At 47.8% G+C, this 16,541-nt stretch overlaps 1 protein-coding gene across 3 annotated transcripts in view; it reads left to right on the forward strand.

Moving 5' to 3' along the window:
• rbfox3a (RNA binding fox-1 homolog 3a) overlaps window positions 1-16,541 on the forward strand; it is a 482,822-nt gene that overhangs the window by 409,184 nt on the left and 57,097 nt on the right. For all 3 annotated transcript variants that reach the window (XM_068582492.1, XM_068582490.1, XM_068582491.1), the window contains exon 6: window positions 13,173-13,430. In XM_068582492.1, coding sequence (XP_068438593.1) covers window positions 13,173-13,430 — 258 coding nt within the window. The remainder of the gene's footprint in view (window positions 1-13,172; window positions 13,431-16,541) is intronic.

Consider the following 16,541-nt stretch of genomic DNA (forward strand, 5'->3'; position numbering starts at 1 on the left):
CTGGGTGCTGGTCTGGATTTAAATCTCCCTGGATGAAGTCCAGGCCTCGTAACGCCCCTCAGAACGCTACGTGTCAACGAGTGGCGATACCTGATGTCACCACCAGGAGGAGCAGTGGTTATGGAAGCTCAAGTGGGTCGTTTTGCTCCCCCCTGCGCCGGAGATCAGCTGTTTTGATCATATTCGATGTGTATGAGGGGATGTGCTCCTCACTCCATGTGAGGCTCTTGTTATTTCTATAAGGTCATGAAAATGTTACACTGATGTTTTATGCATCAGCTCACGTAAACTCAGGTTATAGTCCAAATCCATACAGGTGGGGATTTAATGACATACAGAAGTGAATGTGAGGGTGTGGGCAGCTGACCCGCACAAATGTGTTCACACAAAGACAGGCTTCCACACATTTCATGAAGTTTGCCAAAACTCAGTGACCCACAGCTCCATGTGATTTTTTTTTTGGAGTGTTTCAAGTGAGACTCCCTGAGCAGCAACGCCCGGGAGAACTCTTCCCAGCTTGTTGCCAGCCAAAGCGCCTGCGGCTGGGAGCAGCTTTCAGACGGCTCGCTGCATAGGAACACGTGACCGGATCACACACGAGAAGCCGACGGGTCAAGAGGCAGGAGCAGCCAGACGGGCGTGGTGAGAAACGCACTCCATGGCAGAACATGGTGGTCGCTGGCGGCCCGTCGTTACTGTCTGTGTGAGAGATCCACGGCTTATCTCACTCATTCAAGTGAAAACCCAGATTAGCTCCTCCTTGTGCTTTATCCGCCTTCGATTGAACATTTGCAATTCAGAGGGCTGGATTCCTCCCCTCGCTCTCTTCTTAACTGTATCAGCGGCGCCCCGATTGTTCTCTATCGATACCCTGCCCTCTCATCTGAGTCTCATTTCATCTCCTCAGCCAGGTTAGAGTCATTTAGCCTAATGGTTTTCAGTGGCCGTGGCTGATAGTCAATACAGTATGTATGCAGCCGTGTGGCGGGTCAGCTGATGCGATCCGGAGAGCTGATCCCGCGGTCCGATGCCCCCGAGGCTTCTTCCCTTATTAAAGCGCAGGCGGAGGAATAAAATAGAATCCCAATGCAAACAAATAACGGTCGCGTTTCAATTTACCTGAGCACACACACCGAGGTGCTCACAGAACGAGGCCGGTTGTTCAGGAGACGGCAGCGGTGGCTCATGAGGGCTGATGAGCGCCGCTCGGGTCCCGAAGGGAAGCTGTAGATTGCTAGTAGTTATCCAGCTGCCGTTATCTCTGATCATGATGCACTTAGGGCCCGCTGATCCCACCGCCTCCTCATAATGAGATCCCAGACATACAGGGTCAGTGTGTGTGTGTGTGTGTGTGTGTGTGTGTGTGTGTGTGTGTGTGTGTGTGTCTGTGTGTGGAAGCTGTCTATTGTAACAAGTTGTTTATCTGCTACATTATTGAGTCCTCTTTCCTGGACACGAGCATGCCGTCGTTCCCGGTGTGGAGGCGTCGTTACAGAAGTGATCACTGCGTATTGTTCTTCATGTCTTCTATAGCCGCGCCTCCCTGAGCCTTCTGGGTAAACTAGTCAACGATGAGGCTGAGAGTACCTGCAGATGTGAGCGCTATAAAAAGAAGCTGTTCCATTCTTTACAGCTCGCATTCGGGGATCTTCCCCCATGAAGACTGAACGGGGGGCATGATTAAGGGCGTGGCAGCTTTGAGTGACAGGCGGGTGCCGTCTCAGGCCGCCTATTTTTGGATTAACTGGGAGGCAGACCGGCAGTGCCAAGACGGCACTTAGAGCTTCATGCCTGCTCTGCAGAAAACCTAGAGGCGACGTCACCGACACTACATCTCATCAGTCCGTGGCTTAGAGGCGCTCGATCACGGAGTTGGACACTAGTTTCTCCTAGAAGCTCCTCCTCCCAGCTGTTCAGGCCCCCGGCACTAGCATCAGCCTATGCTAGCAGCCTGCTGAGCAATATGTGTTCATAAGAATGATCCAAAGAAATCCTGATTCCTTTGATTCCTCCACACGGCTTGTTCTGTCGGTGGAGGAATGAAGAAAGCAAATCGCTGCACACAGATCAGAACATGTCTCTTTCATCCTGGATGTTTGTGAAATGATTTGGGAAAACCTGAATCACGGAAGAAATGACACTACCTGCCAGTCACATTCCTTGATTTTCAAACTAGTTGAAACCCTATTGTAAGACGCCGCACCACAGGCGTTTCCAGAGAGGCCTGTGTGACTCTACTGACACACACTCAAAAGCTCCCCTCCATCTTTGTGAGTGTGTGTCTGCCCTGTAGGCGCCTTCTTCCGTCGGGTGTGCCGGCGGTGTTGGTGGCTTTGTGCCGGGGTCTGATTGAATCGGGCACACAGGCCGATTTACATATGTTTGCCATTGTTACGGGGGTTAGTGAATATCATGTAGCAGGCCTGGAGGGAGCCGGCTGCCAGAGGACCTGCGACACTCTCTGAATCCTAAGCAGCCGCCCGCTCCACTCCTCCATGAACATGATTCCTCCCTCGCCCGCTCCCTCTTTCTCATTCCCTCACTTGCTGGCTTTCTTGTTCTACAGCTATCCTCGCACACACACACACACACACACACACACACACACACACACACACACACACACACACACACAGGAGTTGGGTCGTGGAGTGTCCCTGCTTGGCCGGTGAGGGACTGGGAGTGTCGGCCAATCTCTGCTCAGCCGAGTGTTAAATTAGATTCCGCTGCCTCTCTGTCAGAGTTGTGTGTGTGTGTGTGTGTGTGTGTGTGTGTCTCACACTCATGCATAACTCACTCACGGGGACTGGGTCACTGTCACACACACTGGTATTCATAGTAGGAAAGTACTCTCGGGGTAAAGGCAGCGGGTTGGCTCAGCCGTGGCCGCTCTCATGTTGATGATGATGATCATGATGATGATGCAGAGTTAAAGCAGTGTGTGTGTGTGTGTGTGTGTGTGTGTGTGTGTGTGTGTGTGTGTGTGCGTGTATGTGCGCATGTGTGTGTGTGTGTGTGTGGGGGCTGGGGGGGGGGGGCTAATATTTAGTTAGTCACACTGGAATAGTACATATTGTGTTTGTTTCGTCCTCGGCGACCTGTGCTGCTCCCGTTTCATCCGTCTTCTGCTTTCTTCTCTGCGTAGGCAGCTTGCACATTCCCCCGTAATTAAAGCAAATAGAGAATTAGCGTATATTTAGCAGGGGAGGGTTTAACTTCATGACTGTATTATGCCGCTGAACAGATGGAGGCTATTCCACGCCGCACAATATATTATGACAGTATATTTTAGATGTAATGTTATCTAATGATTATATGACCAGTGGGGCGTGCTTAGCTTGGTAATATATGAGTGGTGTGTGTGTGTGTGTGTGTGTGTGTGTGTGTGTGTGTGCGTGTGTGTGTGTGCACAGGTAACTGGAACTTTTCCTCCGGCTGCTGTTGTCGAGGCGATTTATCGCGGCCGTCAGACGTATCGATGGCGATGTTGGTGCAGCCGGCGTCTCCTGGGAAGGACGCATTCTTGTGAAAACAGGACGGTCTAATGGCGCCCGAATTAAATAATAGTCAGGCTGATGGGAGAGCAGACAGCACTACTTAATAAACATTATTAAAAGGCCATTGCCACGGCTAGAAAAGGAATGAGACGAAGCCGAGCCGACGGTGACGAGCTGAGCTTCACCTGCATCGTTTCTTGTTTTTTGTTGGTGGTCTTGTTAGTTGAGTTTAAACATTTGTTTCTCCAGAGCCTCATGAAGATTAAATATGGTTCAAGGATGTAGAACCGCAGGCCGCTGAAGTCCATAATGGCACTGTTTTACAAATTGTTTCCGTATTTCCAGTCATTTCTATCTCATGAAACATGTGCTCCTCTTGAACGGATCCAGCCCTCACACTCAGGCCATGTCCTGGTCCCTCTGGTACGAGGCCACTCACAATCTCACTGATCTGCTGCTTCCTACGCTTTGTGACGCTCAAGATGGTTTGTGAGCAGATGAGGACAAGACAAAGCCCTGTTACCTCTGACATGAAGCGCTTCCAGACCTCTGCAGCCTCCGTGGTGTCCTGTGTGGACACGTGGAGACGACAGGAGAGAGGGATGAGGATGAAGGAATGAAGGATGAGGAGAAGATGTTGGCACCGCACTGTAAATATGAGATGTGTTGAATGTCGACGTCTGCGAGACGATAACAAGTACAACAATCCAGAAAGTCCACAGGCAGGAGGGAGAGGATGGGCCAAACAAACACAGGACCATCACCCAGGAGACCCTGGTTGAGGCCCAGGTGTGCTCACTGTCCTCACTGCTCTCCTGCTGCTGACATGCTGTATTATTCCTCAGGACTTGCATTCTTGTCGGTGTGTAAAACCGACAAGGCATCTGAACGGTGACGTGATGCTCCGTCTTCATCTTCTGCACAGAAGTCATTGATAGCTGAGATCAGATCAGTGGGCACAGATGAGGTCTGGCTCGTCCCGTCTCCTGCTGACAGCACTGAGTTGTGTGTCTTTGCACCTGCATTGACCTCAACACATAATAACAAATACATCCGACTGCATCACATCCTGCATGTCCGAGGTGGACCACACTGACTCCCCATGGAGGGCTGCGTGCATGAACAAGACTTCAGCTAGAGCCTCACGCTAAAGGAAAGAAACATTTGTCTTCTCCTCTTTTTTCTGTAATTGCAAGTCTTCATTTCCACCTGCTCGGCGCTCTAGGTGAGACGACACGTTAAACCTAATTAAAGTGAAATCCAGCTCGGCCAACGATGTTACTTTCTGTTTACTGACAGCAGCTCTGCAGAGTTCCGGGAGAGTGCTGCCTCTCCTTTCTTTCTCTCCCTCCATCTCCTCCGTTCCCTCTGTCCTCTTTCTTGTCTGATGTCTGCAGTGCACATCAATATTAATCGCCCCCTAAAGCAGCAAGTTTCTGGCATGTTTACACAGTCTGGCCAAAAAAAGCTGCATAAGCCAAAAGACTGCAGTCTGCCTGAGAACGCATGTGCTTTCTTATGCATTCGACAAAAAAGACCCTTTGATGCCGAGAGGTTGTATGACAAGGCTTTCCTTTTGGTAGTGATGTGTGTGTGTGTGTGTGTGTGTGTGTGTGTGTGTGTGTGTGTGTGTCTGTGTGTGTGTGTGTGTGTGTGTGTGTGTGTGTGTGAGTCGCTGGCTGATCGGCCTCAGTGGCTCTCGGCCCCAATCTTCATTAGTTGTCTCTGTCAACCTGGAACAATAAAGCTGTGGTGATGGGAGTGTAAAGAATCCAGACAGTGTCACACCCGCCGCAACACTCACACTCACACACACACACACACACACACACACACACACACACACACACACACACACACACACAGAGTGCATGTAAGGGTGTGTGATCAACTTAAGTGAGTTCTGGGCTTCATTTGGACTTCAGTGCATTCTGTATCACGTCTCCAGCTCTTACTCTCAGATCATTACAATGTATCACACCCTGCACACACACACAGACACACACGGGGCGGTGTAGCTCCAGGGGTGAAGGCGGAGGGGGTTTTGAAGCACCCCTGCCCAGCAGAAAGCTCGGGTAATGGTTAGTAGGGGTGGAGAGAAGCCCCAGGCTACTTTGGAAAATAGCTGAAGAGAAGGGAATCAATATTAGACGCACTCCTGCTGTGCAATCATGTGTGTGTGTGTGTGTGTGTGTGTGTGTGTGTGTGTGTGTGTGAGAGAGAGAGAGAGAGTGTGTGAACTTTTTAATTACCCTGAAATGAATGAACCTGTAGTTTTCTCTGTAATCCTCTCTCACACTGACACACATTAACATCCATCTGTAAATTAGCCCTTTGTTCCCCTCAACATGTTGGCTTCTTCTGCTCAGAGCACCTCGGATCAGCTCATCCAAAAGGTCTTTCTTCCTCTCAGTCATAGAGTAGATACTGAATGTGGACACACTAACACTTCTAACATGATGGGACTCATTTATTCTGCCGATAAAAGTGTCTGATGGAGCATTTAGAGAATGGATCTGTGTTGCTGCAGTGTGGAGGTTTCTCCCTCGTACCATCGGCGTACAGCGCCTTTTTAATTGTATTCATTAAGACCACATTCCCCATAAAACCCCCGGCCTCCCGCATTCCTCCGTACTACATTGAATTATCTTGTCGGAGGTGCGGTCCCATCGGCTCTTGCTTTGGTTCATCGGCTGCCTTTGCCAGAAATGCAGATCTTCTCCGACCGCCTGCAGGAAATGAACCTTCAGCAGGATGAGCTGCGATGGAGAAGGTGTAGAGCAGAGGATGAGGATGGAGGAGGGTGGGGGTGTCATCAGCATGAAGACACCTCGTACAGTGAAGGTTCTTCTAGGCCCACGAACAGAAATAACACCTCAGATTATTTAATCATAAAGAAAACGGTGTCTGCTGTTTCCAGAGCAACCACTGCGACATAAAGCTCGTGTTGACTTAAAGATGCTTCACTCGCTTCTGACGGACAAAACACAGCATGACTCATTCTGACAGAGGACTCGTTAGTCCCGTTAGTCCCGTTAGTCCCGTTAGTCGTGTTAGTCCCGTTAATCCCGTTAGTCCCGTTAGTCCCGTTAGTCCCGTTAATCCCGTTAGTCTCGTTAGTCTCGTTAGTCCCGTTAGTCCCGTTAGTCCCGTTAATCCCGTTAGTCTCGTTAGTCCCGTTAGTCCCGTTAGTCCCGTCAGTCCCGTTAGTGTCGTTAGTCCCGTTAGTCCCGTTAGTCCCGTTAGTCCCGTTAGTCTCGTTAGTCTCGTTAGTCCCGTTAGTCCCGTTAGTCCCGTTAGTTCCGTTAGTCCCGTTAGTCCCGTCAGTTCCGTTAATCCCGTTAGTCTCGTTAGTCCCGTTAGTCCCGTTAGTCCCATCAGTCCCGTTAATCCCGTTAATCCCGTTAGTCTCGTTAGTCCCGTTAGTCCCGTTAGTCCCGTTAATCCCGTTAGTCTCGTTAGTCCCGTTAGTCCCGTTAGTCCCGTCAGTCCCGTCAGTCCCGTTAGTGTCGTTAGTCCCGTTAGTCCCGTTAGTCCCGTTAGTCTCGTTAGTCTCGTTAGTCCCGTTAGTCCCGTTAGTCCCGTTAGTTCTGTTAGTCCCGTTAGTCCCGTCAGTTCCGTTAGTCCCGTTAGTCCCGTTAGTCCCGTTAGTTCCGTTAGTCCCGTTAGTCCCGTTAGTCCCGTTAGTTCCGTTAGTCCCGTTAGTCCCGTTAGTTCCGTTAGTCCCGTTAGTTCCGTTAGTTCCGTTAGTCCCGTTAGTCCCGTTAGTCCCGTTAGTCCCGTTAGTTCCGTTAGTCCCGTTAGTCCCGTTAGTTCTGTTAGTCCCGTTAGTTCTGTTAGTCCCGTTAGTCCCGTTAGTTCTGTTAGTCCCGTTAGTCCCGTTAGTTCTGTTAGTCCCGTTAGTCCTGTTAGTCCCGTGTCAGTCGAGTTCACGCAAACAACTTCTTTCCTTAGCATAACTCAGTGGTTATGTTTCCTAAACCTAACTACCTAATCAAAAAGTTAAAACTATGTTATCATTTAATTATTATTTTTTTAATCCCAGCACTGACAAGCGGTCATTGCTGGGTAATATATGATATCAGAGGGAGTAACATTTCAATAACCATATCTTTTGCAAATTATTTTTCCATCAATGGTGGCTTGACTTAACAGGCAAGTAATGCCATCCTACTGTGTGTGTGTGTGTGTGTGTGTGTGTGTGTGTGTGTGTGTGTGTGTGTGTGTGTGTGTGTGTGTGTGTGTGTGTGTGTGTGTGTGTGTGTGTGAAAGAGAGAGTGCAGCATACATGTACCTAATGTACATATAGAGTCGGAGTCCATCAGACATCAAGCATTGTGCTTCACTGAGCTGAAGGGAAATAAACTCAATGAGGAAAAGACGGGGGATTGAGAGAGAGAGAGAGAGAGAGAGAGAGAGAGAGAGAGAGAGAGAGAGAGAGAGAGAAAGGCGGGGGATGATGCAGAGAGATAGATGGAAGGATGGAGGAGAGAGGGATGGATAGTATGATTTAGCTGATAGGAGAAATCATTTACCAGCGCAATTTGTCGACAAGGATCTGGGGATGTCTCAGTGTGTCAGCGCCTCAGTCACTTTGATGGATGATGGAAGTTCACTGACTTTAACTCTCTCTCTCTCTCTCTCTCTCTCTCTCTCTCTCTCTCTCTCTCTCTCTCTCTCTCTCTCTCTCTCTCTCTCTCTGCCTCTGGCTCTCTCTAACTCTCTTCTTCCCTCAGCCTCTTTTCCTCCTCACTCATTTCTGCCTTAAACCCCAGCAGGGCAGAGCCGTCTCCAGCTTAGCGTGTGAGCATGTGTGTGTGTGTGTGTGTGTGTGTGTGTGTGTGTGTGTGTGTGTGTGAGCGAGTGCGTGCACGCCTACATACAGGGAGATGTATCACACACCAGCTCATGATTTAGGCATATTAAAACAAAAGCTCCAGGTAAAGCACTTCCCCTGCAGCTCCCACTCCACACAGCCAGCTGCCATTATTTAACTTGACTGTCTTTGTTCATGGCTCGCTGGTGTGTGTGTGTGTGTGTATGTGTGTGTGTGGGGGGGGGCTTGTCTCCAGTGTGTGCATTGACCAGGTGGGGCCATCTATCAGCGCAGGTCTTTATCGATGCTGCAGGCAGGGAGGCCTATCGATGAGGCTCCTTGTTTTAGTGAACCGAGACTCGCCCCGGGCCGCGACTCCACCCGGCACGGACTCTGAGATTAACAAAGAGAAGCGGGGCGCGACCCGGTGGAGAGAGAGCCGCTGTAAATACACACCTTCTGAGTTCCCAAAGTCAGAAAGCCTCCACAACATAACAGCCCGAGATGAGGCTCGCTCCGTTTGTCCAGATGAGGATGGAATTTAAAAAACAACGTCATAGTGTTTCTGCTGTCAGCTTGAAGTGCGCCATGAGGTGGGAGCGAGCTCTGAACAATGGAGACGCTCCTCAGACGGCAGCCATTAAAGCTAAAGAGCTGGAAGCAGCAGATCTGCTGTGGATGCCATAGAGACGAGAGATGGAGATGATGTACACTTCAAAAACTGCTGCACTGGAACCAATTCATGGAAGCTGCAGTTTTTGTAATACATGGAACTTAAAAAATTATATATATATAGATATATATGTGTATATATATATATATATATATATATATATATATATATATATATATATATATATATATACATATATATATATATATATATATATATATATATATATATATATATATATATATATATATATATATCGCATTTGTTTTATTTTAGTTTTTTACAAACTGTTCTAGCTAGAAACGATAACCAAAGTGTAGAACAGCTCATGTTTTCCTTATGTGGTTATATTCTGTGTTTTTTCTTTCTCTGAACATGAGAGACATGCAGTTGCTTTCTGACACGCATCCTGTTTTGAAAACTCAGCAGCAATATTTCATTTTCCAGCCATGTTTAGCTCAGAGCAGCGCTCCCAGTCATTTACACATTATTTACCGAGGCCACATCTGTTCCTCTGGTTTGGAGAAGAGACGAGGAAGCAGAATCCTGCCGTAGCGTCCCGACAGGCGTAAGCACGACGTTTTAACACACCAGTTGTTAGGAAACGATTTATTGCTTTCTTTATTCCTGTCATTGGAATTCCGGCAAATTGGAAAATTGTAAGAGACTTGTCATTTACGGCGGGAAAAAAGATCGTCTCTCGCACTCATTCATGCTCGTAAATAAATGTTTTACAGTTTGAATAATAAAAACTGGCCATTAAGAAGCTTTTAAAAGACTGTTTAGGGACAATTCCAACTCACAAATATTTGTCTTGTTATTTTAGAGACTCCCTAACGTGTATCTATTGAAGCTTTCAGGGCGTCCCAGGACGGTAATCAAAGGGGTGTCAGGACTATCCCGCACCAGCATGTCTCAGTCAGGACAGGCTCCACCTGAGGCTTGTTAGCTATATATATATATATATATATATATATATATATATATATATATATATATATATATATATATATATATATATATATATATATATACATATATAATATTGGTGAGTGCAGAGAGGATCCACGCTGAAGAGAGGAGCAGATGTGTGTACGGATCATTGGACTTTTATTCATTTTTATTTAATTCATTGCAGAAAATGCATTGTGAATTTGTGACCACCTAATGTCAACAATGACAATAAAATAATAGATATAATATATAGAAAAACGAAAATATACCAATGTGTATGTGATGTGGAGAGAGGTCCACTTGGGGATAAGAACATGAAACCGTATGAATATGTTTTAACAGCTGTTTCTTCACTGGTCTCACTTGGTCGTAGTGATGTCATAGTTATCACAAATAAAACACATTTGATGAAAACAGTTTTATCAGGTAGAAATGAATCTGAAAACCAGAAAAGTTAGCTCTTGAGTTAGCTCTCAAATATAACGCTTCAAATGTGGTCCCCTGAAACAGGAAGAGGTGATTTTAAAGATCCTACTTTCCCACACCGAGCTGAGATGAAGGCCTTTAATAGAAACTAGCCGGCTGATGCAGCTGTCAGCTGTAAATCTGAGTGGATGTGTGTCTTTGTACTGGATAAGTAGAGCGCTCATTTCAGCTGTTAGGACATCACAAAGCGTTTAAAAAAGCATTACTCGCATCCAACTCTAACAAGCACAACAAAGTCCCGTTTGGTTATTGATGACTTGACTCGTTTGCTGCTGTAGATTTATATTTTTCTTCATTTGAGTGTGAAGTGAGCCTAAGCAAACCCTAAATTGAGCATAACGCTCTTCTGCCTGGGGAGTCGGCGATGACTCTCTGCCAGCGGCGCCGTCGCTAAGTCGCTGAGCCATCGGCAAACTGCTTTAATATGCTCGGCGCCATCAATCTCCATGCATAAGGATAGCCAACTTCAATACGCTATTGGAAACAGCTAAGGTCAGGCTCTCGGCCCACCTCGAAAAGTTGCTCTGATTGATTTCTAAAAATTTTAAGCCGCTTTCCAAAAAGATTTTGAGCAGTGCGGAGGAAAAGCAGAGCGTCAGACGATTCATCACCATCATCATCATCATCGGATGGAGGAAGTGATTATCTGACGGCATGCGAAGCAGAAGGTGAAAGAGCATCATCCTCACATTAGCAGGGATAGGGAAGGAAGCAAGTGAAGCAAGTGAGGACTGAAAGGAGAGAAGCAGCGAAGGAGAACGTCAACTTCTATTAAAAACATGGATTTCAATCAGTTAATGGATCCCTCTCATCTCTGTGAGGATGCATTAGCTTCCTTTGGCGTGTGTGTGTCGCTCCGTCCCGGTTCCACTGCTTGTGTGGTCATCTCACCACAGAGAGATGTTTCCACGTGGGTGAGGTGGTTTATGTTGTGATCAAACAGACTTCTGTTCTTCAAATGAAGCCAACATCCTTCTCATGCCACGTACAAAGGACACGCCCTCACGGCCTCTCCGGCACGCACAAAAGCACGCGTTGTGTTTCATTCCATCTGATTATCTCTTTGGGTGTGTGTACTGACGGCAGACAGGTGGTGTGGAGGCGCTGTGTCAACATCCCTCAGCTGGTATTCTAACTGGTATTCAAGGAAAGAGATACACTACGCACTCTCAGTCTCACACACACACACACACACACACACACACACACACACACACATACACACACAGACAACTTCTCTGTCCAGCTTCACTGTCAGTCACGCCAATATCTGCTGCACGATTCCGGATCAATTGGAAACGTCACTAACAGGAACATTATAGCTTGTCAAACAAGCCGAACAACAATATTTTCCTCTGACTGTCCGTCACCTCGTACTCTCCCTCTGATCACACGTCCGTCTCCTGGAACCTGTGCTGGTCTGAAGTATGCCTGAGCTGCACAGGCCTTCCTCTTTCTCTGGTTACATGAGGGCCGTGGCGTACGCAGGGTTTCTGTGTGTGCATCTGTTCTCCGCATGGCTCCTGGCCTTTTTATTGAATACTAAAATTAATTGAATCATTGTTCTTGAACTTATGGTAAAGCAACATGTTATTTTCAATTACTCATATGCTGCTATTCCTGCTGGTGTTTCTTATCTTGTTACTTTAAAGGTTGAGTTTTGCCTTTATTTGATAGCAGACAGTATAAGGACTAGCTATTATGGGATGTTCATCCTGGACGCTTTCCTTAAGGTCACATTTGGGGCAAAGAATAATGAGAAGATTGAGGTAAAGGTACACGCTTCCAGTCTATTGGAGTTCCACTCAGTTGTTCATGGGAAAAGTGTGGAGGATGGTTAAAAATGCTTCAAAAATATTTGAAAGAAAATAATCCTGGTCTCACGTCATGCATCACCTCATCAGCTCCACACATCCTCGGGTAGGAGGGAAGGATTGTCACATTATTTCAGAAATATACCAGAATTGTCAGGCACGCCCCTGTGAGGAGACGTGTGTCAGACGCCTCGAGATGAGGCAGCTCCATCCACATCCTCATGGCAACAACACTGAGGCAGCTCCATCCACATCCTCATGGCAACAACACTGAGGCAGCTCCATCCACATCCTCATGGCAGTAACACTGAGGCAGCTCCATCCACATCCTCATGGCAGTAACACTGAGGCAGCTCCATCCACATCCTCATGGCAACAACACTGAGGCAGCTCCATCCACATCCTCATGGCAACAACACTGAGGCAGCTCCATCCACATCCTCATGGCAACAACACTGAGGCAGCTCCATCCACATCCTCATGGCAACAACACACACACTGAGGCAGCTCCATCCACATCCTCATGGCAACAACACACACACTGAGGCAGCTCCATCCACATCCTCATGGCAACAACACTGAGGCAGCTCCATCCACATCCTCATGGCAGTAACACAAACACTGAGGCAGCTCCATCCACATCCTCATGGCAGTAACACTGAGGCAGCTCCATCCACATCCTCATGGCAGTAACACTCAGCCTGCTCCATGTAATATATAAATAGACTGAATGTATAATAATATTCATGAAAACATTTGCGCTTCGGTCTCATGACGGTTGAAGGCTGTTTGAGAGTGAACTATCAAAAGCATATCCAGACGTCCGCGTGCTGTGATGCTGCATGTTCATGTCCTACACGACTCAGACCAGTAAACCAGTCAACCCATGTTAACCAGTTGCTTTGCTGTTCCTCCCCTCGCTCTCCCTGCAGGGTAACCAAGAGGCCCCAGCTCCCCCTGAAGCCATGGCCCAACCTTTCCCTCCGGCCCAGTACCCCCCTCCACCACAGAACGGCATCCCCGAGTACGCCACGGCCCACGCCCACGCCCACGCCCACCCGCCCGCAGACTACACAGGGCCGAGCACGGTGGCCGAGCACGCCCTGGCCCTGTACACGGCGACACACACGCAGAGCGAACAGCCGGGGAACGACAGCAGCACCCCGGCCCTCACAGTCAACACAGTAACGGTGAGTCCACGTGTTCATGACCCGCATGGGGGAGGGGCTTCACTCTGTTTCAACACACACAGTCGATCAGGCGCTTTTCATACGCTCATCCTCACCAGCAAAAAGGAATGCGCTGTATTTGTAGATATTCCACAAAGTGGAACGAGACAATCGGCAAGAAGATATATGCTATTTCCATGTTTCACTGTAGTGACTTCAAGGGATGCCACTTCCAGAGTTGTTTCTACCCAAACCTCAATCTTTTCCCTCACTCTAACGAGTAGTTGTGTTGCTTAAACCTCCACTCAACAGAGGTTTGTAAAAGACTGTTTCCAGTTACGAGCAGAAATGTAAACTGTTTGCGAAAACATCCAATATGAGAAGAGACTTCTTCATTTGTTATAGAACCCATTACACGAGGGGTAACAGAAGTTGGGAGGTTTTGACTGATCGTCAGAAAATCATCTATGCAAACACGTGTGTAAATGTTTGAGATGAGAAAGATAGAAGTTTAGCTGTTTATTCAAACTACTTCTACATCCAGATGGTCGCTAAATGAGAAACGCATTACTGTGGTGATCTGGACCACACACAATACCTCTGAAGCGTTTCCAGTCATGTGACTTCAGCGTGCACGTGAAGGCCTCACCCTGAATCTGTCACGGTGCTGATGCAGCTGGCACCTGGTTCCCGTGAGACACCCTGCACCCTCCATCACCCATCTACTCCTCATCCGTCCATCCCTGATGAGGAGACTCCAGCTCAGGGGTGGGCAAACTAGGACCTGCAAAATTATTCAAACACATCACCCCACACATCCCAGTTACCTGATGACACCTCAGTCTGTCCTGAGAATTCCCACTGAAATGAAATGTTGTCTTTACTTCTTAGTTAATGGCTTTCACTTACATAGTCTATAAGTCTGTTAGTTCACACAAACACTCTCCTTCCATGTGATACTGGCCCGGTCTGTCTGTCACATTTTAAAAGTCATCGGCCCCTGAGCCAACAGGTCCCCCCTCCCTCTCCTCCCTCACTGCTCTCGCTGTGTGCTGTGTGCTGTGTGTTGTGTGCGCTTTGTGTGGTTCTAACATCCTGCAGGTTGTTGGGAAGCTTCTGGACGTCGATTGTTAGCGTTGATGCTTGATTTTTATTGCCTGTAATGGGATCCTGACCCTGCAGGGTGCCGTGGTGCTCTGGCCTCTGGGCGCTCTAACAGGTCCTGCTGCTGCAGAACGCTGTGTCGTCCGTGTGAGACCTGTATTTGGGATTTTAAACACTCAGCGCATAAAAAGCTTATTGTGAATCAATAAGCTCAAACTCAACAACACGTCTCTGAGATGAGCTTCAGAGTGTGTGTTGGACCTGCAGGTTATTGTTTCTAGTGGCTGTGGGATGGAGGCAGTGAGTGGAGTCTGCAGACGGGGACATCTAAAATTCTTATGATTTAACTTATGTATATTTTAGCCGGAGTGCGTCTCTCCTTTGTAGGGTTTACGGTTTGAAGATAGTTAGCTGAGACAGAGCGCTGCAGCACAGATGTGTTTGTACTTGTGGGTGGCACGCTGCGAAGCAAGCAGGGGAAGCTCTGTGGCTGACTCCAGGACCGTCTTTCTGAAGTTCCTTTGACACCACACTTCACACGACGTGAAGCCAGACACTTAAAAAGTAAAAAATAACCCCGTCCCCTGCAAAAATAAAAGCTTTAAAAATGGGAGAAAATACATAAAACAAGAGAGAAAAGATATCCAGAATGAGGAGGGAGGAGATTTTTATTTTAAGAAGTGTCCAAATGCATGCATGGACTATACATCCACACATATAGATACACACACACACACACACACACACACACACACACACACTATTCAGTGCGCAGCAGGGACAGATGTCACTGACAAATGAGCCAAATTTGAAGCTTCATTTTAGGACAGAGCTGCAGACACACACACACACACACACACACACACACACACACACACACACACACACACACACACACACACACTCACACAGGCAACGCTCAGGACGTCCACACCATAGTTAGCTGCACCACCACTTGTCTCTCGTTGAGGAGCCTTCAAGCTGTCAGGGCCAATAAGAATGGAGCATGCTGGGAAGAAGTGGGAGCGCTCAGACAGTGATGGCAGAGTGGGGGAGTCCGGCGAGAGGAGGCTCGTACAGTCAGCATTACTGGGAGTGTTTTACAGTCGCTGTGGAGAGTTTGTCACAGGCTGTAAGTGTTACTGTCAGGAGACATAGTTACTGCAGGATAAAGGGAAGAGGCTGTGCTGCACGCGCGTTCTCTGTGGCCTGAAAGGCACTTACTACATTTACTGTCATACAGCGCGCTGTCGGGCCCGGACATCAGCTTCATACGGTGTGGTGTTTACTACAGGACGAGTTTTAGCCCATCAGCGTTGCTTCTGACCTCTGTGGACCTGATGCTCATTTTTATTGTGTTTTTGTCGGAGGCGGAAACACAGTGTGTGTTTGAAAATATCAGAGTTGGATATTTGTACCTGTTTTGTTTCATACTTTTTGCGTAACGTTTTGCTCCACTGCATTAATGCGGGTCATGTAGATACCAGTTGGGTAAATATATCATATTGTGGAATCAGAACTGTTATCTCAAAGATAAATGATTTGAATACACATCCAGAGATGCACATGGTGATGTGCATACATGGAATGCTTATCTGTGAACAGGAATTAGTGCGCGTGCATGTCATAGCCTTCAGCAGATGGATCACCTGTCCTGGAGATACAGCTCTGCTGTCATCAGGGGGGTATGAACAGGACGCTGTATACATCAAGCCAAGCGGTTCCTCCTGTCTCCATCTCAGAGAGGCTCCCTGATCCTTCTCCTGCCGTCCTTCTGACTCCTGGTCCGTGCCCTTTGACCTCTTCCCCTTTGGGATGCTGGGAGAGGTTTTGGTCTGGCACCCACAGATATTGCCTGTTTCTGCTGCTCATTCGGGCTCTAGGGTCCTTTCTGTTTCACTGATGTAGCGCCCCACAGCGTCCCATGGTGTCAGTCCCATGGTGTCAGTCCCCTGGTGTCAGTCCCATAGTGTCAGTCCCATGGTGTCGGTCCTATGGTGTCAGTCCCATGGTGTCAGTCCCCTGGTG

Source organism: Clinocottus analis, unplaced genomic scaffold (assembly GCF_023055335.1).
Source record: "Clinocottus analis isolate CAN_PGR_092001 unplaced genomic scaffold, fCliAna1.0.p SCAF_19, whole genome shotgun sequence".
Classification (NCBI taxonomy): Eukaryota; Metazoa; Chordata; class Actinopteri; order Perciformes; family Cottidae; genus Clinocottus; species Clinocottus analis.